This window comes from Citrus sinensis, chromosome 9 (genome assembly GCF_022201045.2).
Source record: "Citrus sinensis cultivar Valencia sweet orange chromosome 9, DVS_A1.0, whole genome shotgun sequence".
NCBI classification, from domain to species: Eukaryota; Viridiplantae; Streptophyta; class Magnoliopsida; order Sapindales; family Rutaceae; genus Citrus; species Citrus sinensis.
The window spans coordinates 32,953,377-32,978,135 of NC_068564.1; the positions used below are offsets into that span (position 1 = coordinate 32,953,377).

At 34.3% G+C, this 24,759-nt stretch overlaps 5 protein-coding genes across 8 annotated transcripts; 3 read left to right on the plus strand and 2 right to left on the minus strand.

Moving 5' to 3' along the window:
• Positions 1-52: 52 nt before the first annotated feature.
• Positions 53-1,750, minus strand: LOC102606938 (uncharacterized). 3 transcript variants are annotated; one of them, XM_006474023.4, is made up of 3 exons: positions 1,478-1,674; positions 1,279-1,341; positions 53-929 (listed from the first exon to the last, which is right to left on the minus strand). In XM_006474023.4, the coding sequence occupies exon 3, from the start codon at positions 914-916 to the stop codon at positions 419-421; it is 498 nt and encodes a 165-aa protein (XP_006474086.1). In that variant the 5' UTR covers positions 917-929; positions 1,279-1,341; positions 1,478-1,674; the 3' UTR covers positions 53-418. The 3 variants fall into 3 exon arrangements, with proteins under 3 accessions (XP_006474086.1, XP_024953319.1, XP_006474087.1); XM_025097551.2 differs by lacking the exons at positions 1,279-1,341; positions 1,478-1,674 and adding an exon at positions 1,731-1,750; XM_006474024.4 differs by lacking the exon at positions 1,279-1,341 and having other exon boundaries at positions 1,478-1,673.
• A 517-nt stretch (positions 1,751-2,267) lies between these two features.
• On the minus strand, positions 2,268-6,037 carry LOC102606633 (protein FLX-like 4). 2 transcript variants are annotated; one of them, XM_006474022.3, is made up of 4 exons: positions 5,830-6,037; positions 4,138-4,673; positions 2,901-3,040; positions 2,268-2,797 (listed from the first exon to the last, which is right to left on the minus strand). In XM_006474022.3, exons 2-4 carry the CDS (start codon positions 4,671-4,673, stop codon positions 2,553-2,555), a joined length of 921 nt encoding a protein of 306 aa, XP_006474085.1. In that variant the 5' UTR covers positions 5,830-6,037; the 3' UTR covers positions 2,268-2,552. The 2 variants fall into 2 exon arrangements, with proteins under 2 accessions (XP_006474085.1, XP_052290384.1); XM_052434424.1 differs by lacking the exon at positions 5,830-6,037 and having other exon boundaries at positions 4,138-4,690.
• Positions 6,038-9,412: 3,375 nt separating this feature from the next.
• On the plus strand, positions 9,413-10,418 carry LOC102631229 (glycine-rich cell wall structural protein 2). Its single transcript, XM_006474021.4, has one exon. The coding sequence runs from the start codon at positions 9,733-9,735 to the stop codon at positions 10,198-10,200; it is 468 nt and encodes a 155-aa protein (XP_006474084.1). The 5' UTR covers positions 9,413-9,732; the 3' UTR covers positions 10,201-10,418.
• A 2,094-nt stretch (positions 10,419-12,512) lies between these two features.
• LOC102630938 (uncharacterized) lies at positions 12,513-13,415 on the plus strand. The gene has a single exon (XM_006474020.4). The coding sequence runs from the start codon at positions 12,720-12,722 to the stop codon at positions 13,074-13,076; it is 357 nt and encodes a 118-aa protein (XP_006474083.1). The 5' UTR covers positions 12,513-12,719; the 3' UTR covers positions 13,077-13,415.
• Positions 13,416-18,484: 5,069 nt separating this feature from the next.
• LOC102630639 (UDP-glucuronate 4-epimerase 1) lies at positions 18,485-20,275 on the plus strand. The gene has a single exon (XM_006474019.4). It carries the CDS (start codon positions 18,659-18,661, stop codon positions 19,952-19,954), a length of 1,296 nt encoding a protein of 431 aa, XP_006474082.1. The 5' UTR covers positions 18,485-18,658; the 3' UTR covers positions 19,955-20,275.
• The last annotated feature ends 4,484 nt before the right edge of the window (positions 20,276-24,759 follow it).

Sequence of the window (24,759 nt, forward strand, 5' to 3'; positions counted from 1 at the left end):
AGTTCTATACATCCATCTTTCTTTTATTCAAAAATAGTTACAACTTCATCAATTATTGAACCAACAGCAGAGACATATCCATTAGTTCACCGAAGTTGTACAAAAGAATTGATCCCTGAACTCATAATCTAAAGCAGGTCTAGCAAAGACAAATTTCTATTACGTTGAAGTCAACACGATGTTTCCTAGACACAAATATTACCTAAATAGATGAAAGCTCTGGTAGTTTTAGCATTTTTCATAGTAGCTATTTTGACAAGGCCAAGAATTGCCGAACTACTTTGTCAGCAATTGCAGCTTGGCAACCCTCAGCAACTGAAACTTTCATTCCGCATAGCAGCACCACAATAATAAATAGGGCATAGTTAAATACATAAGTATGACTGCATGAAGAAACAATGCTGACCAATCTTACAAATTATTCAAGAAATCCAGTCTTTGTTAAAACAGCATCCCTCACTTTGCTCAAATCTCTTCCTTTGAGCGTCCTACCAACTCCTTCAAAAACTGAGAATGAAGAAACTTGACTCTTTGCTAGCCTCTGAGCAATATATTCGTGTGGAGGAACCTTGCAATCATAGGAATCACCATCATCAGAATCATCCTCGAGAGCTTTCTTCTTTGACTTTTTCTTACCAATCTTCGACCAATCAGGAATTTTCATAGGAGCGGATTGCAGCTGCTTCAATACTGCATCATTGCCTTTGTCTCTGTAGTTATTATTACTGCTTGTTCTAATTGGGATCATCACTGCAGCAGCAGAAGTGAGATTGAGATTTCTTTCAACAGAAAGATCGGGAGCTTCAATTACAACTTTTGAGTAATTTGAGTCTTTTCTTTCTTTGAGAACTTCCCAAACATCTGCTTCTTCAAAATCTCCATCTCTTAATGATCCCGACAAATCAGTGCTCTCCATTGATCACAAACTCCTACACATCCAAAATTTGACATCCTTTAAGAAACTAAAAAGTTTCCAATATGAGATTTTTCCAAGTACTCAGAAAAAATAAAGTAAAATAAAATAGAGATGATTTGTCAACTGGACTCGCATTAACAGCTAACTTATTCAAGTTGTTTTCCTTCTCTTATAAAGCCTCTATTGTACAAATTTTCCTGGTGTTCCTGGAGTGCAATAAACTACCCTTGTAAGCAAAATTCGAACCCTAAATCTTTTGTTGCCGATAATAAAATTTTACTGATTGAACCAACTGGCACCCACATAAACTTTCGTATATCTAGTAACTCAAAGGCAAATCATAGGATAACAAGACTCTCTACCTTTGCTTGGATTGAAACAATACTGCAAAGTAAACTACTTTTTCTTAGATTCTGAGAAGGAATCTGAAACATGTAAAGGAAATTTTCAGTCATAAAAAAAGAAAAAGAAAAAAAAATCAATGAGCTTTCTACAAAAAGAACAATAATAATTGCTTTAAAAAATTATGGAAGTCCAGTACTCGAGTTCTTAGTTACTTGCCTGAGATAATTGTCTTGTGCGTATATGAATGAATATTACAGAGAAGAAAAAAGTGAAAGCAAAGGGAATGGGACAGAAAAGATTTCACTTGTGTCATTAGAGAAAATTGTCCCTTATAAATATAATTTTGGTCCCTGGAAAGTCTGAAAATAATTAAAAGAGTGAGATTAATTTTGGAAAATTTGCGGAGTTTGCTTGTACAAATCTTTCAAGAAAAGCAAGGATCTTAAAATATGAGTCAGAATTGAGTCACCTTTTTATATTTATCCATTCGGTAATTGTCAGTAAAATTGAGAATCGAGAGAAATTTGTTGATCATATTCTGCTTTTGCTTTTATAGATGCATTTTTATATATCAAAACAATTTTTTTAATAAATGGCAAAACGTGTGAAATTTAATATGAAAAAAATTTGGAATAATTCAACAGGGACCTTTTTGCCCTTTTGTGTTTACTTGTACATGAAAAAATTTTGAGACTAATCTGTAGACTACTTAAGTCTTGTTTGAAATTAAAGTATTGTAATTTTTAAATTACAACTGCTGTAAAAAAAAAATTATAACTATCAAATAAAAATTAATAATATGTAGTAAATATAAATTTTAAATAATAATTTTAAAAAAATTATTAAAGATATATAAATTTTTTATTATACAAGTAAAAAATCATATTAATATAGTTTAAAATCTATAGTACTAGTGTTTATCAAATACTTTAACCTCAATCCCAAACGCACCCTTAGTTGTTTTCGTCTGTTTCAAAATTTTGACAGAACAAAGATTACAAGAAAATGGCGGAAACTGGGTATTCATTTTGACTACTAATTAAATTACAAGAATATGTACAAGCTTTCAGATGAATAATCTCTTGCAAGAATGACGCTGACCGGATCCTAATTTGCCTGATGCGAGTGAAGCATGATGTAACTTATCAAAATAAGCCATGTCTAAAGTTATCTGTCAAAGAAATAATATAGTTTTCACAATAACACCAACAGATCTACCAGCAATGCTGGGATATGCAGAAAAACTCAGCAACATAAAGTTTCAGCTTTTCTGAGTTCATCTTCCAGCAAGCTATGGATCATAGGATCCTCCCCAGACAGCACCAACAGTGCTAGCAGGGACAGCAGGCATGCCAACCCCACTGGCAGCAGCCACCCCATTACTACTACCATATGGAATCATGCCTTCTCCCGTCTGCACAACGCCCATCTGTAGAAGAGGCTGACTGTATCCATCAACATACACACCACCACCTTGTACAGATGGTGGATACGAAGGGATAGGATTTGTGTAGGTCTGACTGTATGGGTTTGGAGCTACATAAGGTAGGAACAGCACGAGCATTAAGGCAAGCTAGAAAAAGTAGAATTATAAAGAAATTCAACTAATGAAACCATCTATAGAGGCAAGAAAAGTCACCGTGTCCTCTCATCTCAGCATTCACCACCTCAGCATGTAATTTCTCCATTTCTCTTGCCATCCCAACTAGATTCTTCTCCATTGCTTGTAATTGCTCCACGTTGTCTATGTTTAGACCCTTTTCATACTCAAACGTAGCACTATTTTCCCCACAACATAGATTAAAACAAATGGTTAGATCCAAGTCAGAAATAAATTGTGCTTTAACTTCTAAACTAATGAAAGAATGTGACATGTTTAGACCCTTTTCATACTCAAACGTAGCACTATTTTCCCCACCACATAGATTAAAACAAATGGTTAGATCCAAGTCAGAAATAAATTGTGCTTTAACTTCTAAACTAAAGAAAGAACATGACAATGGAAACCGAAACCCAAGAAATTTGGATGTTGGTACATCAGCAGCATATCTATGTGGCAGTGAAAACGATCGATCACCATCAATCAGGAACCACAATAGAGATTTATTCTTACAAGAGATGACAACGAATAAGTAATAAATAAAAACATAAAAAGTGGAAGAAGAAGAAGACGAGGAATAGAGAGTTTCATAGAACTTCAGTTTTTATGCAAAGGTGGTCAATATGACACCTTGCTTTCTAATTGCTTGGTTTACGACTACCTTTTTTTTTAACCCAGACTCCTGCGGACGCTAAACTGGGGGGTCAGTAAGGCACCCCAACCCCATGAACCATGAGACAACAAAGGGTGGAATTTTAAGCTCACTAGAAGGATCGAACCTGAGACCTCGATACAGCCAAGCACCAGATCCCAAGCTCCCAACCAACTGGGCTGCCCCTTGGGGGCTACTTCATTTATGACTACATCAAATTATTGAAAATTTAAAATAGCTTCATTATTCCTAACAAAAAGGAGGAAAAAGTATATTATATATCACTCGATATATAATCAAGTGTCAACACACATGGAAACATTTTAATGATATAAGAAGACGAAATGAAGTCCTGAAATGTGCATTTATTTATTTATTTATTTTGTGGGGGCGGGGGGGGAGCAAGCATGACGGAAGAGAAGGTGTCTCCCCCTTCTCTCCTTTTGGTGCTGCGATTTTCTTTGAGATTACGGACAAATTGTGATACTGTGTTCATTATTAATTATAGTACCATAATATAAAAGACAGATTATGCAGAACAAGTTTCAGGTTTGACTCAGCACAAGTTTAAGCATCTCACAAGAGAAAAAATACAATAGAAACTTAAGTCATTGCATGACTCACCGCAACCTCCGGTGTTCTTGTCTCAAAGAGTCGAGTTCAGCATGTAAATCAGGCAAATTTTTAACCTCAAGCCGGGCTTTATGCAATGCCTCAGAAGCTTGCTGAATTTTAGAAGTCAACTCTTGTCTGGCTCTGGCCAAACTCTGTGCCTCAATGTGCGCCTGTTGAAGATCCTTTTTCAATCTCTCACCAGCCTTACAATCTGCTTCCATTTTTGCAATCTTATCAAGTAAGACCCTGATGTGAATATCACTTTCAGTATGGATGTTTCTAATGTGTGCCTTAATTCTTGGAATCTCCTGTTGAGCAGCAGCCAGGTCCTCCCTCATGGTAATGTGAGAAGCTGCCAATCTATGATTATCCCTTGCAAGTCGTTCAATTTCTGCTGCCTGAACAGCAATCTTATCCTCTAAAAGAGGAAGTGGCTCCAATAACCGGTGACCAGCAGGAGAACCAGGAAATGGACCATGCCGCAACATTCCTGGAGCTGGAACAACACGGCCCTCATAATGTGGTTGAATACGTCTTCCAGACATCTGTTGTCTCTCATACATTAACCAACAAATAGCACAATCAAAATCCTGAGACATAAATGCTTGCTTTTTTAATCTTGGTAAGCAATCATTGTCATAAGAATAAGAGAATAGGAATAAGTAAGATCATAAGAGTGTATCTTAATCTCTAACCTTTGGCTTTGTCTGGCGAAAAATCAAAATCAAGTTCAAGTCACTGGAAACAAGTGGATGCACAATAGAAGCACTTTTTCCTTTCAGTTACATTCTTGATTTCTTCTATTTGATAGACTTTTTGTACTTATGATGCGAATGTCATGACATTGATGGGTTATATCAAAACAGAACCAGGTATTGAATCTTTTTCAAATGGGAAATAGGTGGAGTAGCATTTAAGGTAAGTTTTGCCATGTTTTCCAAGGACCTCCTCTTGAAAAGTATCGTTTCTTGTTATTAATTTCCATTTTGTCTTTCTTAACCTCAGTTGACAAGTACACATTCCATAATGAATAATGATTTCCCATTCAACTTGCAATGATCAATAGAATTACCAATAAGTTTGATCTCATACATGCCAATAGGTTTGAGCTTCTGTCAAATCCGAGATTTTTTACCAAACAAGCTGCTGGGTCAAGAACTTTCAAAAATTTACTGCTATCAAAACTTATCAAATGCACTGCTTCCTATAATCCTTCATCTTCCCGACAGCTTCCTGGCATTCCCTTCTTCTAAATAAACAAATTCGCCATCTTAAGCTCAATTTCTAACTGCCTGATCTTATGGCCTTCGCACATTTCACATTTCAGAATAATTGATACAAACTTGCACACACAAGCATGCTTATGACATAGGATATCTTCATTTGCTAATTACACTCCCCAAAAAAAAAAAAAGGAACTTCAATATTCTTATTTTCAGTGAAATAGAGAATGAGCATTCTAAGAGTTTATTAATACCTACGGATTCGATTATTTTTTCACACTTAATTAAATAAGCTACAGTGAACCCAGGTATCAAAGAACAAACTTTAACATTCTTATGCATTCATTTTATGACATTAGCAAAGTCTTATAATAAATTGAAGCAGAAATCATGATTACAGACAATCCATAAATACATAGCAAATTTTGCAGCAGCAAAAACAAAATAATCATTAAAAGGAGAATCAGAGATTACATACGAGATGAGATGGAGGTTTGCTAGAAAACGGAAACGATATCGATGTCCTTTTGCTCAGAGCCCGCTAGCTATGAGTGCTGTTTGCGCCAAATCGGCGGGTGTGCTTGACGTAATGAGCCGATGAATAATAATAAAAGAATAAAAATTTATGGGGAATAAAGTTTAAATTGACACAAGTCAGTTGCCCTCTTGTCTTGCGTTGCGTCTGATGAAAAACACGAACAGGCTGTTAAAATTTATTTTGTAATAATTATAGGGTTATTTTTACATTCCTTCCTGAGTTTCACGTGATAACATTTTAATAAAAAATAGATAATATTTTTACATTTCTCCCTTATTGTTAGTGTAAAGTTATGTATAGTATTAAGGTTAAAATCGTAAAAACTCATTTAAAATTCAAAAAAATTTAAAAAGCTAAATGTACTACTATTGGTAAGCGCAAAATACATGCTGCACAAGTGTAAATCTTATGGTCAAGTCAAATCAGTAGTTTTTAAGTTTTTATTCACACAAAATTCACCTCTCAGTAGTATAAGTGTAAAAACAAACCTTCTCAAAAAAAAAAAAAAAAGTGTAAAAACAAACAAGTATTATCGAGCTTGAGGATCAAGATTCATTGCCATTTTGAACTAACCCATAAACAAGACAAACTTAGATGGTGATAGAAGACTACCGACGAGTGAGTATAGACGGTGATGTGGTTCCATGACTGATATTAGAGTTGCGAAGAAGTTAGTTAGTTTTTTTTTTAAGGAAAACTATTGTAGTAAATCGTAGCTTTGGTGTTCTTCGTTTTGGATATATATGTTGGAAAAATTGGTGCTGCTATGTTGTGGATGTTTGTTGTAAAAGATTATGAGTTTCAATGTATGTTGAATTTGTAGACAAATCAATTTTTATATTAATTGATTTAATTTTATTTCACTGGAATTACCGGACGAAAAGGAAAGAAATACATTTCCCACAAGAATCGATGAAAAGTAAAAGTAATGCACTTTCAAACAATAATTCATATTTTCCCCAAACAAAAAAGTCCAAGTGGCAAGGTACAACTAACACGTTTACTCCTTGGCTTTTTCACTCTCACTCCCATGCGCAATGGACAATGAGTGAGAGATTTGGAGAAGAATGGGAATCTCTACCCTTCACATGACCAACAGGAATAATTTTTTTTTTTTTTTGCCTTTTCTAATTAGGGTTATTTTTTCAGCCATAAAAGAGTATTTTTGTCATTTTATCGGTCCACAAACGGTCAACCGATGAAAATACCAACAATAAGAGAGGGATATAAAAATACTGTCATACTTTTTATTAAACTGTTATTACATGAAACCTCATCAGAGGTATGTAAAAATAACCTAATAATTATATGTCATCACTGCTCAAGAGTTCCAAACTCGAAGGTGGCCTCCAAAGTTGAGTGTTTGAGTAATAGGACTTGGGTCGAGTTTTTCTAGGCCGAAGGCCAACTCCAAATCATTGTTAACAAGTTCAAACTTTTAAAATTCCGTCTAAATTTTAAATTGGGGTGGGCCTAGGCGGCACTTAGACGGGCCTGAACTTTCAGTAATTTTAAAATAAATTTTTAATACTAAGAGTTATCATCATCATCATCATCTCATCATCCCAACATAAAGCTCGCATGTAAAATACAGACTGTACAAATTTGCCTCGTTATAAGATTAATCCAGGATTACAGGTGCCGGATGTATGGTTGCAGCCATGTGTGGGTCAACTGAAAGAGAACTTATTGTAGTTGGAAACCCATCAACCTTCAGATGGAAATTTTTATTAAAGAAGTAAGTCAGACGAAAGACTGTTGTTACATTGCATTCATACTAACTAAATTGTGGAAGGAGGAAATTCTTTACGAAAGTACGAAAGATACCTGACTTCAATTTATCACATCATTATTCTAATATTATTGGTATCAGATTGCGTCAAAAAACAAGTTAAGACCTTGTTCAGAGTAAATTTTGTGCTCAGTACTCTCTGTATTCTGATTTGCAGATTTCAGATTGCTTCCTCCAGAATGTGTATGGCGGATGATAGATTAGATATACTGATATACTTACTGGTATTTTATTTGGACAAAATGCTGGCTTCAAAACACTCCTTGTTCTTTCAGGTACACGGATCTTTCTTGATTTTCTAACATGAAAATAAATCAGTTCTCTCTCCTTATAAACTAAGTTGGTGAGATATTTGAAAGATGGATTGTTAAACATTTGGAATCTCTCTCCTTATAAACTAACAAGATATTTGCTCTATGTTTAAGTAGTATATAAGAACTTATTAAACATTTGGACGCTCTCTCCTTATAAATTAAGTTTTTAAGACTGAGATCCATTCAATGTATGCAACCAAAAAAAATTCAGAATAATATTACACATCGTAAATTTTTTATTTTAAATGATGTGACATTCATTAATTAATTGGTGAAATAATACAATTAATTTATTTAAATTTTGTAAATAATTATCAACTAATTAATGAATGCTATATTATTTGAGATAATTATTTAGAATAAAAAATTTGAGACTTATCCTTACGTAAAAACTAACAAATCTTTAAAAGAAAATACATATCTAACTTAGACAATCCACTCAGAAACTCAATTGACTCCAATTTTTCAACCTTACTGACCTTGTGACGACGATTGACGCTGAAAGCCATGCCGCACGATACAACGTTGTCATCTTTTGACTATTTTTCATCATACCTCGATCGGCCGCAAGGTCAGTTGATGCTTTCACATTATACCATAGTCGAAAAACTCCATTCTTGTTGGGTTGGTGCATGACGGGAAGGTATGACCAAAAAATTAAAAGTTAAAGCATACCTTATTAAAGAACCAGTAATAGTAGTGTACCATATGTCTTTAACAGTTTTCTTTTACTAAATTAAGCTTAGAAAGGAGATAGGAGTCCGATAACGTGAACTTCAAAATGACCGGTTACATTATTGATGAATTTAGATTCCATCGTCGTCTAGTTATGCTAAATTTTAACAAATTTTGTCACATATGTGTATTCATAGTATTGTACTTGTTTGGGATTGAGGTTGGATAATTGTAATTTAAAAATAACACTATAGTATTTGGTAAATACTAATTAATGTAATTGAAAGTGAAGTTGATTTTATTTTACATTTATATGATGAAAAATCTACTATATCTCTATTAATTTTGTCAAAATTAGTATTTAAAAATTATATTTACTATAACTATTAATTTTTATTTTATAATTATATATTTTTTAATACTTATAGTATAACACCTCAATATCAAACGAGACCATAGATTAAGATCAAATTACCTATAAATTTTTATACAATAACCACCTCTATCACACGCAGTCGCATACGTAAGTTCCGATTAACATAAAACTCAAATCCATTGGTGAAATGGAAAAAAATTTACACTGCCCACAAAATCGCGTCCATGTGCATGTTCTTGTCTCAGGGAAGCTGCATTACTTCAAAATAATAATAATAATGCATCCATCAATTAATGCAGCCATTCATTCTCCACTAATTTTAGTGCGGATCAAATGGGTCGGTAACGTTTTTACAATTGTCAGATTCCTGCAAAATCTGCAAGAACTGGCCTTACCTCGACCACAAGAATCTCCTCTCTCAAAATCCCATAATACCCACGTCACCACTTGCACTTCCACTTCTCTTTTCTCGGTTTCGAAATCAACAAATCTTAAGAGTACTCAATACACGTTTTCGCTTGCAACATTGATCAGCTTCAACAACTATAAATAGCATACTCTCTTAGTCCTTGTCACAGCAAGCTTCCAAGCTCACGGTAATATTCATAGATCGAAGTTGATTAGCAATTTCTGAAGCTCTTGCTTTTGCATTATCTCGTCTTACAGTTTAAGTGTTTCACAAAAAGATGGCTGCACTAAGCCAGTCTTTAGCTTTTGTTGTTTTGCTTGTAACAACTACAGCAATTGTATCCGAGAGCAGGGTTGCAAGAAAGGACTTGGGAATTGATCTTGGAGGTATAGGAGTAGGACTTGGAGCAGGAGTCGGCCTTGGCTTGGGGGGTGGAGGAAGTGGCTCAGGATCCGGAGCCGGGGCTGGCTCAGGCTCAGGTTCCGGGTCAAGTTCATATTCCTCATCTTCATCTCATTCCAGTGCTAGCTCTACCGGTGGTTCAGGCGCTGGCTCTGAAGCGGGCTCCTATGCCGGCTCTCGTGCTGGGTTAGGCTCCGGGGGAGGTCGAGGAAATGGTGGTGGATATGGCCGTGGTGGTGGGTACGGTCAGGGTTCTGGAAGGGGAGGTGGGTCAGGCAATGGTGAAGGCTATGGCGAGGGCGGAGGCTATGGTGAAGGTTATGGCGGCGGGGGCTACAACTGAAATTAACTTGTCATCATATATAGCAGCAGTTCAAATTTAAGAATGATTTTGTTGAGTGTATGATATGAATAAGTAGACACATTATATTGTCTACAAGATTATGTGAATGGTTTGCGATTTTCGAAGTGTTGTTTGTGTTTTGTGTTTTGTATTGTGTTTTTTCTACTCTTTGTGATATTATGACATATTATAATATTTAATCTGCCTACTAATTAAAAGATATAGTCTTTTTTAATTATGCATCCACCTGTTAACTTCCCACAATATATTAATTGCAATACATGCAACATTCGGCTAGAAAATTATTACCCATTTTAAGCATTATATATAAGAATTGAACATTAAGAGAATTGATACATTAATGAAACAGAAGAAATTCAACCTATAGGTTTCTTAGCACTTAAGCTTTTTTTAATTTGGGTTAATTAACTGTGTATCAATTATCACAGATCCACACATATCCTAGTTCCTTCGGACGTTTTAGTCGAGTGGTTTCCCTAGTTAATAACATAAATTGCAATCTTCAAAACCCACTAAGCAGGAGATCCGATATATACAAGCAATAAATTTATGCATGGGGGGATCCTCTTTGTTTCAGAATTTTGAGTGAGAGTGAGACCAATCTTTTTCGGAACACATAAATATTGATTCTATAACTTGAAGCATGCGCTAAAATCTGCGCAAGCCAGCAATGATTACTCATTCAATATATTCTCCAACTTTCAGTACGTGGCTGAAATTTCTGACTTCTTTGCATGCTTGAGGGAACTGGACTATTAACGCTGAATTCGTAACACTAACACACACATATATAATTAATAAAATGAAAGAGACTAGTAAGCTATCTAGAGGACAATATTGACAGAAATATTAACCAAAAAAATAAAATAAAAAGAAAAAATAATATATACTAATTCTTGTGGAAGTTCTCATATGTCCAAAAAAATTAATATTGTAAAAAAATTAGATTAGTGGTTTTTTTGGACATTAATAGAAAAATTAATATATTAACTCCTCAGAAGAGTGTTCCACACAAAAATTTATATATATATTTTTGTTTCTATTTTATTTTTTGGGAATAAAATAGAAACGTAACTTAATTTTTTTTCTATCTATTATTGTCTAAAAATAAATAAATATTGGGATGTTTTGAGGTATTTTTAAAAAATACATGGACTAAACTAACATTATCCCCAAAATACAAAAATTAAACGAATTTTTACCCATATTATTAAATATTTTCTAAGGCACGCCTTCTAGAAGATCATTATCCATATTAATTTCTGACGTTGTAGTTGATTTCATCATTCCAATTATACTTATGTTCTTGTGAATCTGTGATAACATATCTTATCCAAATATGGAGATGAGAGTCAATTGAAGGCACTAAGATTACTTAATTAGAACCATTCAAATACTGCTAGATGGTAGATAGATAGTGGAAAAATTCATTACGTTGAGTATCAGGATCTCCTTCTGTATTGCATTGCTTTTTTTTTTTCAATTTTGTTAATCATAACAAAGCTTCAATAATGAAAATTATTAGTGAGTGAGTCATTTAGTGCCCCAAAATCGATCCTGCATAGAGACCTATTTCTGCCCTATCATGGACTCCACTAAGATTTCTAATCTTTTAAGTTTTGCGATCCTTATCCATTTAATTCTAAAGTTGAAAATCCCATTCTATGCTAAATTGAGGTACTAGCTTGTAGCTTTCTCCGTGAAATTTGTGAAAAAGCTGAAGTTCTTCTAAACAATTAACCTTTTAAGTCACAAACTTCTTAAATTTCGAGCTGCTGTAGCTTTACTTCACGATGTAATTCCATGCGTTGATATATCAATCTATGTAACCTACGTACCATATTCATTATAGTAATAGAATGAATTTTTCTAAAAGGCAACACTTGATCTGTTGATCAAACGTTGAACCTCGACATAAAAATACGATTGGAGTGTTAATCCGCCCCCACTATCGTGAACTTTCTAGCATATTCTTTCCCTGTAATTTTGTCGTTAAATAATTGTATTCAGTGCATCTCTGATCCTCTGCAATTCACTAAGAAGTCTCAGCTTTGTGGGATGATCATAAATAATATCATATAGATAACGCCTAATAATCCAAGCAATTAAACATACATATATATACTCCACTATAGTGAGTGGAGAATTCTTCATAGGTCGGCAACATACTCATTATTAAAAACGTGTCCTAACTCTCAGTCTCCCACTTCAATTCTCAGCCTTTCAGAGACCACAGGCTTTTCTCTCTCAAAAGCTTTTTTCATAAAATGGCACATGTCCCTCCACTTTCTCTTACTCTTCGTGCTGCACTCTGCACGCTCACAACTTTTTTCATGGCACTAATTTCACCAACTTCACTACCTATTATTAGAATAAATAGAGCCCAGTCTCTCGTTTCCTTTCTCGCAAAAACTTGCACCTTTGTTGAGTTACCCTAGTATTTCTCTTGTTTGATACATTTTCTTGGACGTTCGCTTCATTCTTTTTCCAAAAAAGGAATGGCCAAATCGATGAAGCGCTTGGTTCTTTTGGGCTTGCTTGTGTTTTCAAGCTTGGCTGCGGTGACGCAAGCCCGTGTGGCTAGAAAGGACCTGGGTATTGACCTGGGTGGGATTGGAGTTGGGCTTGGTGTTGGGGTAGGTCTCGGGTTGGGAGGGAATGGATCGGGCTCCGGGGCGGGTGCCGGGTCGGGATCTGGTGGTGGTGGGTCTAGCTCCAGTTCAAGCTCAGCTTCTTCATCTAGCTCCACTTCCTCTGGATCAGGCGGTGGAGCCGGGTCTGAGGCAGGTTCATCTGCTGGATCCTATGCCGGGTCTAGGGCTGGCTCAGGTTGGGGTGGCAACCGCGGACACTGAAGGAAAGTGACATGCATAATTTTTATAATTAAGCAGTTGCAATTGCGTAATTTTTCCAGAAAAAATTGGAGTAGCTTTTAAGGGATATGATGATCACTATTATGAAAAATGAATAATTTGATGGTTAAGCAGCCGAGTCATGGTATTGTGTTTGAAATTTTGTGTTACGTCTTAAAAAATGTTGTTCGAAAATGTTAATTGAGTATTTGTGTTGTTTGTTTTCATTTACTTCTTGGTATCTACTATTAATGTTAATGTTGTCCATGAAGATGTCCTTTCTATATATATGTCAATTCCAATAAATTTATACAATTGCAGGTTATATTATTTAATATTTAAGCACATCTATTCAGATTCTTTCTTTCTTTCTTTTTTTTCCTATAAAGTGATAAGCAAACACATTAGGAAATGATCTGTAGTTGATTAGTAGTAGAGTTATGGTGCTTAGTCATTTGATCTTGCGTGTAGCATACATGCATGCTTCATGTTTTCCACCATGCAGTCTCATCTTAAATGTTCAGTATATTTACGGATGGTTGATCCATTAATTGCTGACCGTATTTACTTATTTGATCCTTTTGCAAGCCACCAGTGACTGTTCTTTTTGATTGAGTGACAAACAAGGCTTCACAAATTTTTATTTGGTGGAGTTACGGCCTTGACCCAAAAAAAAAAGAAGCTTTTTAATTCTCTCTGCACAAAAAGGATACTAAAGCAACCTCTACTTCCGATTGCAGATTCAGAAAAGCACATGTTCTTGCTGTATGTATATAAAAATATATATAGGCTAAACTCAACAACTCCTCCAGTTTCTTCTATGAAAAGCAAGCAGTTCAAGTTAGGTATATATCCAAATACCAAACAGAGCTAGAACTTAATGCTTGGCTTCGCCTCAAGGCCACGAAAGGTAGTGTATAAACCTTGGCTAGCTTACCAGCTAGTCCCACTGCAGAATCCTAACTCTTTTAATTTGATAACTTCTTGAGTGCGGAGCCGAGAAACTTCAACGCATGATGAAGAAATTTCATCTAAAGTAATGGGTCATCCATCCACTAGATGAAGAAATTACATTATTCATATTTCACAATTTTTTCTTTTTCCTAAGAGATTTTAAGAGCATGTTAGAAGAGTGGCGATTGCACGATACACTCACACACTCTTTCATAATTTTCAAAGTGATAATTTTCAAGTATACATTTTTTTTTTTTGTAGATGACTGCAATTTATACACCAAACACCAAATTTTCATAATTATAAACTTACTTATTACGGGCTCCCGTTATATATGGAACCAAAAAATAAAAAATAAAAATAAAAAACGCTAAAAGTGCAGTATAATTTTGATAGTGACGTTAAAAAGCTCCTAAATAATATTACCTGGACAATGGCGTAGTATAATTTTGATAGTGACGGTGAACTTATGCTGTATGAGTATAAACAAAGCTACACATTACGTTCAAAGTAATTTTTTTGTATTGAATGGGACAGGCTCGTTCCATTGTCTATGCGTGTGTGATGATCACATTAATTCAACGCCATAATCAAAGACATTTCATAGGTACATATATATATATTCAGTCGAGTGAAATAAATTTTATTTTGCATTGATTTTGTTCGTTGAGACTATAATTAATTGAGTAAAAAGAAACAAAAAAGAATGTTTGATGTCAAAACTTAATTAACCACATATAATACGATCTAATTAGCTAATAAAATCGTCCTTGATGGAATGTATGTCGTGCGTATGAATTTAGAACAGTCATAACTTTATGATGAGACGTCGACATTAGAACTAACTTGGAAGATTAATGTCGTTTAACCTAACACAATTTTAATGGAACGAAAATGGTTGAAACCATTGGAAGTGAAGTGATTAACATTAGATGATGTGTAATTGACTGCAGGTGTAAGATAATGACATAATCTCCAGTATGATGTTTGAGAGAACGATGGGAAGTAGTTTAAATGGAGCCTTATTACGTTTATTGAAAATAAAATAATTATATAAATTAAAAGTCAAGCTGAAGATAAATTTTTTAAATGTAAAAATGTAATTGTTTGTCGGTAGCAAGAACATTCCTAAGGTTCAATGAATAATAAAAATATAGACGGGCAAGAGAGTGGCTGAGCACCACAATTTATATCTAAATAAAAATAATGCCAAGCAACAATTTCCTATTCATTAACCTAAAAAAAAAAAAACAGAGAGAGAGAATAAAATAAAATAGCACAATTCTAAAACATTAAAAAATATAAGAATAATTGGAATAGAATTTTGACTTTGAAAAACATAAAAATAAAAATTTTCTTCAACTAACAAAAGTATAATGTATAGATTAGCAAAATGTTTAATAATATAGAAAATTTGTGAAGTCCCTATAGAATTGGAATGATTTTACAAGTTGTTGCAAGATTCTAAAGCAAGTTGTTGATTATTAAGCACTGGAGAGTGAAGTGGGATGCTCCACGTTTTAAATCTTTATTTTTTTTTTCTGCTTTACGTAGCAAATAACAAGAGATTGATGTTCAAGCTATGACGATTAAAATTTACAATAGAAATTAAATGGAAAGTCTCTATGCCATCTCTTAAAGTTATCCTCTCTCTTGCTTCCATGTAATGCAAAACCTTTTTTTTATAAAAAAAAAAAATGTAAACTAAATTGAAATTCAATATTGATACGAGCGAGATTCAAATCTATAGTTCAATAATTGTGTAATTGAAGCTTCAAGTGATAATAAAAAACAAATAAAGAAAGAGCACTAGGGCTATCGAGTATTGATCAAAATTTGATTGGAATTATGCGGTTTGAAAATTTCAAGCAACTAAACCAATTAAAAAAAAAAATGGGATGTCATATTCTAAAAATTAAGCCACAAGACCTAAAATCTACCGCATGAAAATTAAAAAATATATATATTTTGTTTGCAATTCAAGAAACTAAATAAAACTTACATAAACTGATTGAAATTATTGAGTCCATTTAATTTGTCATCGAATGAACGGATACAACAATTATTTAATTCCTCATACTTATAATTAGCGAGTGTATATAAGCCTTGTAAATCTAATATTTCGGATTAAGTTACGGTACCTTATCATCTCAATACATCAAATTAAAATACTTCTTCAAATATAACACGAGGACAATTAAACTCCAATTCATATGTGTATGGTTACACTCAGCTACTGATTTTTTTGAATCTTAAAAAATCGCGATACTTGTGCATAATGGATTAATAAAGATTTTTTTTTTACCTCTATTAATTATAGATCATGAATTTGACACGTGACGGACGGTCTACATTCAACCCATTTCCTTGGTTCAGTTTACAAGATGGGTACCGAGTTAAATGAAAAAACGTGACAATAACTCATTAATAAAATAAAACAATAATCGCAGCCGTAATTGATGAAATTATGAAAATAAATAAATAAATAAATGCTTTATCCTCGAAGCTTCCACGAGGCACAACATCTGCCAGCCAACCAATTTGCCGAAATATAGCTCTCTCTCTCTCTCTCTCTCTCAGTCTCTCTGTCATCAAAGTAAATAAATTCACTTTCATATGGTCCCCACTGCTGGTGGCTAACTGGCATTACCTTTTTTTATTATTATTATTACATAAAGAATCTCAACAAAATTATAAATTAAAATAAAATTACAGTATATATAGGGCTAAGAAATATAAGAGACGTACAAAGAGAGGAAAAGGATAAAACACAAAATTACTAATTTCTGTTTTTGTACACGTGTAGGTGTTCTATTTATTATGCGCCCTAATTATTTGGATGAATAACAGTGAGCCGATTCCACCGGGAGCGCCGTTGTTTCCCGTTTCGGCATTCTCTAGTGGCAAAAACTAACAGCTCAATCCAAAATAAAATATAATAAAAACAACAGCTTGTCACTCGGTGAGTTAATGTGCATCAGTGTCCAGTCACGACCGGTTCTTCCGGTGGGCCAGTAACTCAGCCCGAGTCACTTGGTAACTTCTTCCGAGTACAGCTAATGAATGGTATGAGCGTGGCCTCTGGCTCTACTCCTCATCAATTTAAACCAATGTTATTTATTTAATTTTCTCACTAAAATGTTCCTTCAATTTTCTTCATACCGCGTCATTTAGCATAAGAAAATAACCAAATGTTATCAAAAGTTATTTAATTGAGACTATTAGGTTTAAGTGAATGGTTAGTTAATTACACGGAGTATAAAAACAAGAGAAGTGCATTGTCTCGCTCTACTGAAATTTATGGTATGTAACGAATTACATTTTTATAAAGTCTTATTGGTGGTTATTGAAATTATGTCTTGTCAAAACTCAAATGATTTTTATTCAATCAACTAGCCCCGCATGGCTCTCACGTTCTCATTATTAATTACAACTCAAAATAATTTATTCAAATATCATTCCCACTAGTTTATATATAATTGTGTATCAAAATTTTGCTTACAAGCTTGCCTACTACGAAAGTAAAGGAATAATTAATAATTAAAGTAAAAAAAAAAACACGATTTTCTCCGCACAATCATAGTGTAAAACCTTACTTCAAAATTGCTAAGCACAAAGTTCCTTACTTTTTTTCCAACGAAGCGCGTAGCGTTTTAAATGTGGAAAAAAAAAGTCACACGGTCAAACTGTACCCTACTTTCACTAATCTGATACTCTTTTTTAAGAGTGCAATTCCAAAAAAATAATAATAATAATAGAAGAAAAAATGCAATACCAAATTGATGGATAAGTTTTGAATAAATTACAAGTAAATATATAGTTTTTAAAAGTTTTTCACATTGGTCCTTACCATACATTTTAATTAAATAATATTTTCCCTCGAAATCAATGATTTCTCTGTTATATTCCGTCAATAAGCTAATCCAAGCACTTTTTTTTTAAAAAAAAAATATTAACTATACTACAATTAAAATTTAAAAGTTTATTGGTATTTATACTCAATTATAACACGACCAAAATTTTTTATCAATTTTATTGTATAAATATACCACAGTAATGTTAAGAGAGACAAATCTGCTCACCCGCAAATATAAATTAAAAGCAGGAGTCCTAGAGACTCTCTCACTTGCTCTACGATAAACTATTAAACGGATTCATAATAGAATTTGGTGGTATGTACTCCTGTAAAAATTTATAAACTGTATGACTGCGTGTGATTTTTCAGCGACTCAGGGACCCTATTGTCATTATCCAAAATAAAGAGTAATTTAAAATCCAATTGATAATCCTCAGTAATTATCTGTCCTCATAACTACAAACAAAATACCATAAGTAGTGAACAGTTGTTTTGGTGATTATATTCTCTTTCCTCCAATCTGGCCGTCCCTCTCGAACGCGTTCACTCACGCGTAGGCCTGTCGCCTTCTCTTTCCCCATTCTATATTTAACCTTCACATGCCCCTTCTCTTTCTCTTAGGTGCAGCCCCCTCAATTTGCTCTGCATCTATAACTGTCACACCATTTCAATCCAATCCAAAACCAAATCCAACCCGGTTTCACCTTTCCTTCTAAACAAACAAACCAACCCCGAAAAGGGAAAATAATAAAAGATTCGAAGATTCTAGAGAAAAATGCCGTCTTTAGAAGAGGAGCTGTTCCCGTCGACGCCGGGGAAATTCAAGATTGAAAGATCCAACACTATGAACCGCCAGTTTCACCGGTGTTTCACCTCAACGAGTACCATGTTCTTGTGGGCTCTTTTCTTGGTTGCTTTAACGGCGTCGTATTTGAGTTTTCAGTCTTTTGTCGATTCCGGTAGCCGGTACTTTTCCGCTTCTTGGGGAGGTATCCAGTGGGAGAAACATGTCAGGAGTTCCGCTCAGATCCATCGGTCTGGTGGGATGTCGGTGCTGGTTACCGGTGCAGCCGGTTTCGTTGGGACCCACGTGTCTTTGGCTTTAAAGAAACGCGGAGACGGCGTCGTTGGACTCGACAATTTCAATAACTACTACGATCCCTCATTGAAGAAGGCGAGGAAGGCTTTGTTGAACAACCATGGCGTTTTCGTAATTGAAGGTGATATCAATGACGCGAAATTATTAGCCAAGCTCTTTGACGCTGTGGCTTTTACGCACGTGATGCATTTAGCGGCTCAAGCCGGTGTTAGATACGCGATGCAGAATCCCCACTCGTACGTGCACAGCAATATCGCTGGCCTCGTCACGCTCCTTGAGGCTTGCAAATCAGCCAATCCTCAGCCGTCGATTGTGTGGGCCTCGTCGAGCTCAGTCTACGGCTTAAACGAGAACGTCCCATTCTCCGAGGCTGATCGGACGGACCAGCCAGCTAGTCTTTACGCGGCTACCAAAAAGGCCGGTGAAGAAATTGCTCACACCTACAATCACATTTACGGCCTCTCAATTACCGGGCTGAGGTTTTTCACCGTGTACGGACCCTGGGGCCGACCCGATATGGCTTACTTCTCGTTCACGAGAAATATTCTCCAAGGCAAACCAATCACGGTTTATCGTGGGAAGAATCACGTCGACTTGGCACGAGATTTTACTTACATTGACGATATCGTGAAGGGTTGTTTAGGTTCGCTGGATACCTCGGGTAAGAGTACCGGGTCGGGCGGAAAGAAGCGGGGTCCAGCACCGTACCGGATCTTTAATTTGGGGAACACGTCACCGGTCACGGTACCTAAGCTGGTGAATATATTGGAGAGACACCTGAAGGTAAAAGCCAAGAAGAATGTAATCGAAATGCCTGGAAACGGCGACGTCCCGTTCACGCATGCGAATATCAGTTCGGCCCAGAAGGAGTTTGGGTACAGGCCCACGACGGATTTGCAAACCGGCTTGAAAAAATTTGTTAGGTGGTATCTCTCATATTACGGCTATAATCGTGGCAAACGTGTAAATTAATTTTTTTTTCCTTTTATGTTTTTTGCGTTTTACCTTCTTTTTTTTCTTTGTTTTTTTGGGTTTTCGCGCCGGGGGAGGTGGGGGATTAGAGGGGTTTTTTTTTTTTTTTTTTTTCCTTAAAAAAAAAAACGAAAGGAAAAGAAAACGTTGTAAGGTGAAAAAAAAAAGAAGAAAAAAAGTGACACAATTATTCTTTTCTTTGGGGGAATGGTAAAATGTGGTTCATCCCTCTGTAGTTTCTTTGTTTTTGTTTTCTTCACTTTGTTCCATTTCTTTTGTGTAAGTAAAGGAAAAAAGAAAGCTTCAGATTTCATAGTCGGACACTAACTCTTTGATTTGATTTTTTGCCTTTATTCTTTTTCTTATGATTTATTATTGCATTTTCTTTCTGTCAAGCATGAAGTAGCTATGGATACAAATGCGAATCAAATCCAATCTACTACTTCAATCAGATTGTACAGTTCAATTCAGTGGTTGAAATTAGCATATTTAGGGTCGATTTTACCCGACAATTTGTTAATTATTTCTTGTACGGATTACAAAATTTTGAGCTCATCCGTTTATATATTACATAGAAATTGATCACTGGAGAGTATATTGAACCGAGATAGTGCAAATTGGATTAATGTTAAATCTAATACGGCTTGAATAGAGTGTGCATTTCCAAGTTATTTTGAATAAATGTAGAGAAATTATAAAATTGAGTTGCATTTTTTTTATTTTAATCGTAATTTCATATTTCAATAAAATTGCAGCATGGATGTTTATTTTATTTTATTTTTCTTTTAATTTTTTGGATTTATTGATTAGCAATTAGAATGAGATAGGAGAGCCTCTTTAACAATGAAGGGATAAGTAACTGGAGACAGCTAAGGGAGAAAAGGACAGCGAAGGATACCGTGACATACGGTTGGTACAGGGTCCCACTAATTGTATCCGAAGCGTAAATTCGTACGGTAACCGTTCGATTCGACGAAAAACTTTTGGTCAAACCTGATCTTGTGATCCAGACTGAGATCTAAGCTTTGCTTGCCGACAATGAATGAGGTTCTCTAAATGGGCCACTTTGATTGTAGTGGCTTTGGCCCACTGATGTATTGTTTCTCTGTGCCACCTTTACCCCTTTTCTTTCCTCTCATCTTTGGCGTTTGTCGTGGTGTGACTGGCGTCGGCATGTCGTTTTCTGCAATTGTTTGTTTGCTAAGTCTACCCCCAACCACGGCCGTAACAGCGGCTTAAGATAATGTAAATGAAAATGGGAATGGAGTAATGACATCTGGATCCTTGATTTTTAACATAATCTTAACCAAGGAATTTTTTTTTTTTTTTTTTGTGTGCCTTGTGTTGGTCCCTGCTCACGTAGCATTCAAATGATTGATTTTATTAGTAAATTCATATGGTCAAGACGGAACTAAGGCCTTATGCCCAACTTAAATTTTAGAGAAAAATAGATTAAATTGAAATTTTACTTCTGGCATACTCAAGTATATATAGTTTCTTAGTTTTAGTTCTCATATTTAGCCTCGCCGTCTTATTGATTTTATGATATAGTTTACTAAAAATTTATCATTTCTATAGTATAACTTTTGTTGAACCAAAATTCAAATTCTACCATTGCATACGATAATTTTTTACAAGATCCATTTCGTTTATATTAGGACTTAAAGCTTATTGTTGTGTTCTTAAAAATCAAATAGGTTGGTAATTGGACTTTCTAACTTTTTTATTTATTTTTCAAGTTGAGCTTGGGATGCCTTATTTTCTTTCATTGTCATCCTTATAATTAGATATGACAAAAATCTCTACAGATTGGGATTAAAGTTTTGTTTTTTTCCTAATTTCTCTTCAGATTCAAGCTTCAAAGATGACAATTTCATCCCAAACTTGCTCAATCCTATCCTTAGATAGGTACATGTTTGAAAAAAAATACATACCATGTCTTTGTTTGTGATTTTAGTGAATGCATGATGAAGACATGTGTTATTATCTCAATTTTTTTTTTTAAAAAAAAAAGTGGTGATATGTCAGATCCCTATTTGTGTTAACACGCTCGACTTCAAAAATTAATTACAAGGCTGGTGTTAAGTTGCATAATTATATAACAAACACTATGCGAATAAGGGTAAGGGCCATTAGATTTGAAGAGTAAAACTCGAACGGATGAAAATGAAATGAACGATAAAAGAGAAGTGATCAGAAATCGGGGAAATTGGTTAAGAAAACTGCTTGACTAGGTTCACCTCTAATGCCCTGATTTATGATCAAACATTGCAGCTTCGATTATTTAATTTAAACTAATTTTCAGGGGGAAGGGACCATGAAACGTCCTTGGAGCTTGCATCAATGGAGTAAAAGATTGATGCATTGTTGGTGACTACTTTCAATGTTGCACAAGCAGTGAAGTAGCCTCTGCTTTAGCAAAAACGTTCTCTACATCTTCATCATGTTTTTTTTTTTTTTCAAAAAACCACACCGTTTCTTGGTCCCCAATTAGTCCACATCAAAAATTATAAGGGATTCTTTCTTGCGCTGGTTGATGAAGAGGCAACATAATGTGTTCCAGTCATTTAATCTAATTTCTCAGCAAAAAAAAATTAGAATGAATCTAATAATTTTTTTTTTTTTTTTTTTTGCAGAGCAGGATCTCAAACTGCATCTTTCACAGGCTTCAAATGGACAACAAAACTCTCTTGTTTGAGCATTTGGCAGCAAATCAGATACAGCTCTCCATAAAAAATAACAAAACGTTAAAAAGGGCAAATGAAATTACATTGCTTTTTGGGTGACACCGGCAATAAGATAAATTATTCCTCTTTTGACTTATTTTTTTCAACCGGATACAAACCGCTCCAATTGGTAAAATTAGAATTATAAGCAATTGATTTGTTTATCAATTTCTTTAATATTTTTTAATGCTACGTAAAGTAACAAGATCCAGAAGAGAAAGTACACATGATTTTGAGGGAATATATCACCATCCTAAAAAATAAAAATTGACGTATTTGTTTATTTTCTTTACTTCTTAATTTATTTATGAAAAAGGCAGGTTACTGTTTACATCCGCCGACAGTCGGTGGGGGCCACGTGCAATTGGGGAACATGTGGACCTTGTTTGGCAGGCGATAAACAAAGGAAAGGATAATCAAAATCTATATAATTGGGGGTGAACGAATTTTAGGATCATAAAAATTTATATACCATAATTGTCAAAACTATTCTTAAAATATTTCAATCACCGACATATTTTTGGCTCAAACTTTGATAATATCTACATGTGAATTTGTTTTCTGGATTGTCGTTCAATTTCTCATGATTAAAGTTGATCAAAGTCGGTGGGCATTTATTTTTTCTTTTAAAAGAAAATGAAATTTCATAACCAATTGAGTGCAAAAAAATGTTCAATAATTCAAAAAGAAAAAATAGCTCGTTTTTATTTTTTTTTTTATTGTCAAAGAATTGAAATTCTATGAGTATCTAATCAATCAAATTATATACATTTATAATTCTTTTTTAAATGAAACATTTTCATTTTATTAAAACAACGATATCAATAATAGGGTCTAGCTATGTTACAACTGCGGTACGGTACCACAGTTGCTTTCAGTCATTGAATTCAACTAATGCAATTGTACAATTGTGCATCCAATAGTTGGTTGCAACTGTGGTACCATACCATAGTTATAACATATTTTACCCTCAATAAGATACAAAACAACACATATTTTAATACATTAGAAATCATAATTTTTTAATTTGTTAACATACATAAATATGTAATTTTAATTTTTTATATTTTACTGATATCCATATTTTAATAAACTAAATATGTCTTCACTAAAAGATGATACACACGGAGTGTTATATATATATGTGTGTGTGTATGTGTGTGTAGTGTGTCAGTAAAGTAATTTTAGAGGTAAGAGGCTGTGGCATCCATTGTGAGGCCAGCTCCATCGGGTTAGCATTGAGCTGGTTTTATGCCTCTTGCTTTTCAGTTGCATGGATGAGACGGTGTTAGGATTTTTTTTTTTTTTTTACTTTTATTTTATTGCCATTTAAATGCATTAGAAAGTATACAAAGCAATTAGTGATTCTGTTGTCTCATTTGATTGATTATGGGATTTGCAGTCCTTTATCGTGCTTGATATAATGCTTTGGTAATTTAGAAGAGAGTAGAGCTACCGGCACCCCATTAATTTCCTTAAAAAAACAATTTATTTTCTGAGTACACCCTATAACCACTTTTCAAAAACCTCTAGTTAATTTCAAAATTTCCCTCATATCTTTATTTTTTTATTTCAACTACTCCTTTTTAATCTTAACCTTTTCATTTTCCAATTTTAAAGGAAAAAGAAAAAACATAGTTGCAATCGCTCCTGACAATATTATCTAACAATCAATGTTTCTTGTTGAGAAATGAGAACCTAAGTATAATTGATCCATGCCCAAAAAGAGAAGATTGGTGGGCTGTCCTCCCACTTAAGAGCTATTGATATAGATCCTAATTAAAATAATTGTACAGTGAGAAATTCTTATTATTTAAATTATTTAACCCCTTTTGATATCATACTGATCTACCAACGATTTGCTCAATTTGAGCTTAGGTATAATTGATTCGTTACCGCTCAACCTAGGTTTATGCACTATCTTATTATATATAAAGAAGAAAGAAAGATCATAAAATAGATAAGCGAGATAAAAGATCACGACCCAAAAAAAAATCGAGGTAATAGACAGAGAGAGTGGTACTTGGAAAAGAAGAAGAATGAGGTTAGTTTTGAAATAAAAATTGGAGTCCAAAATTA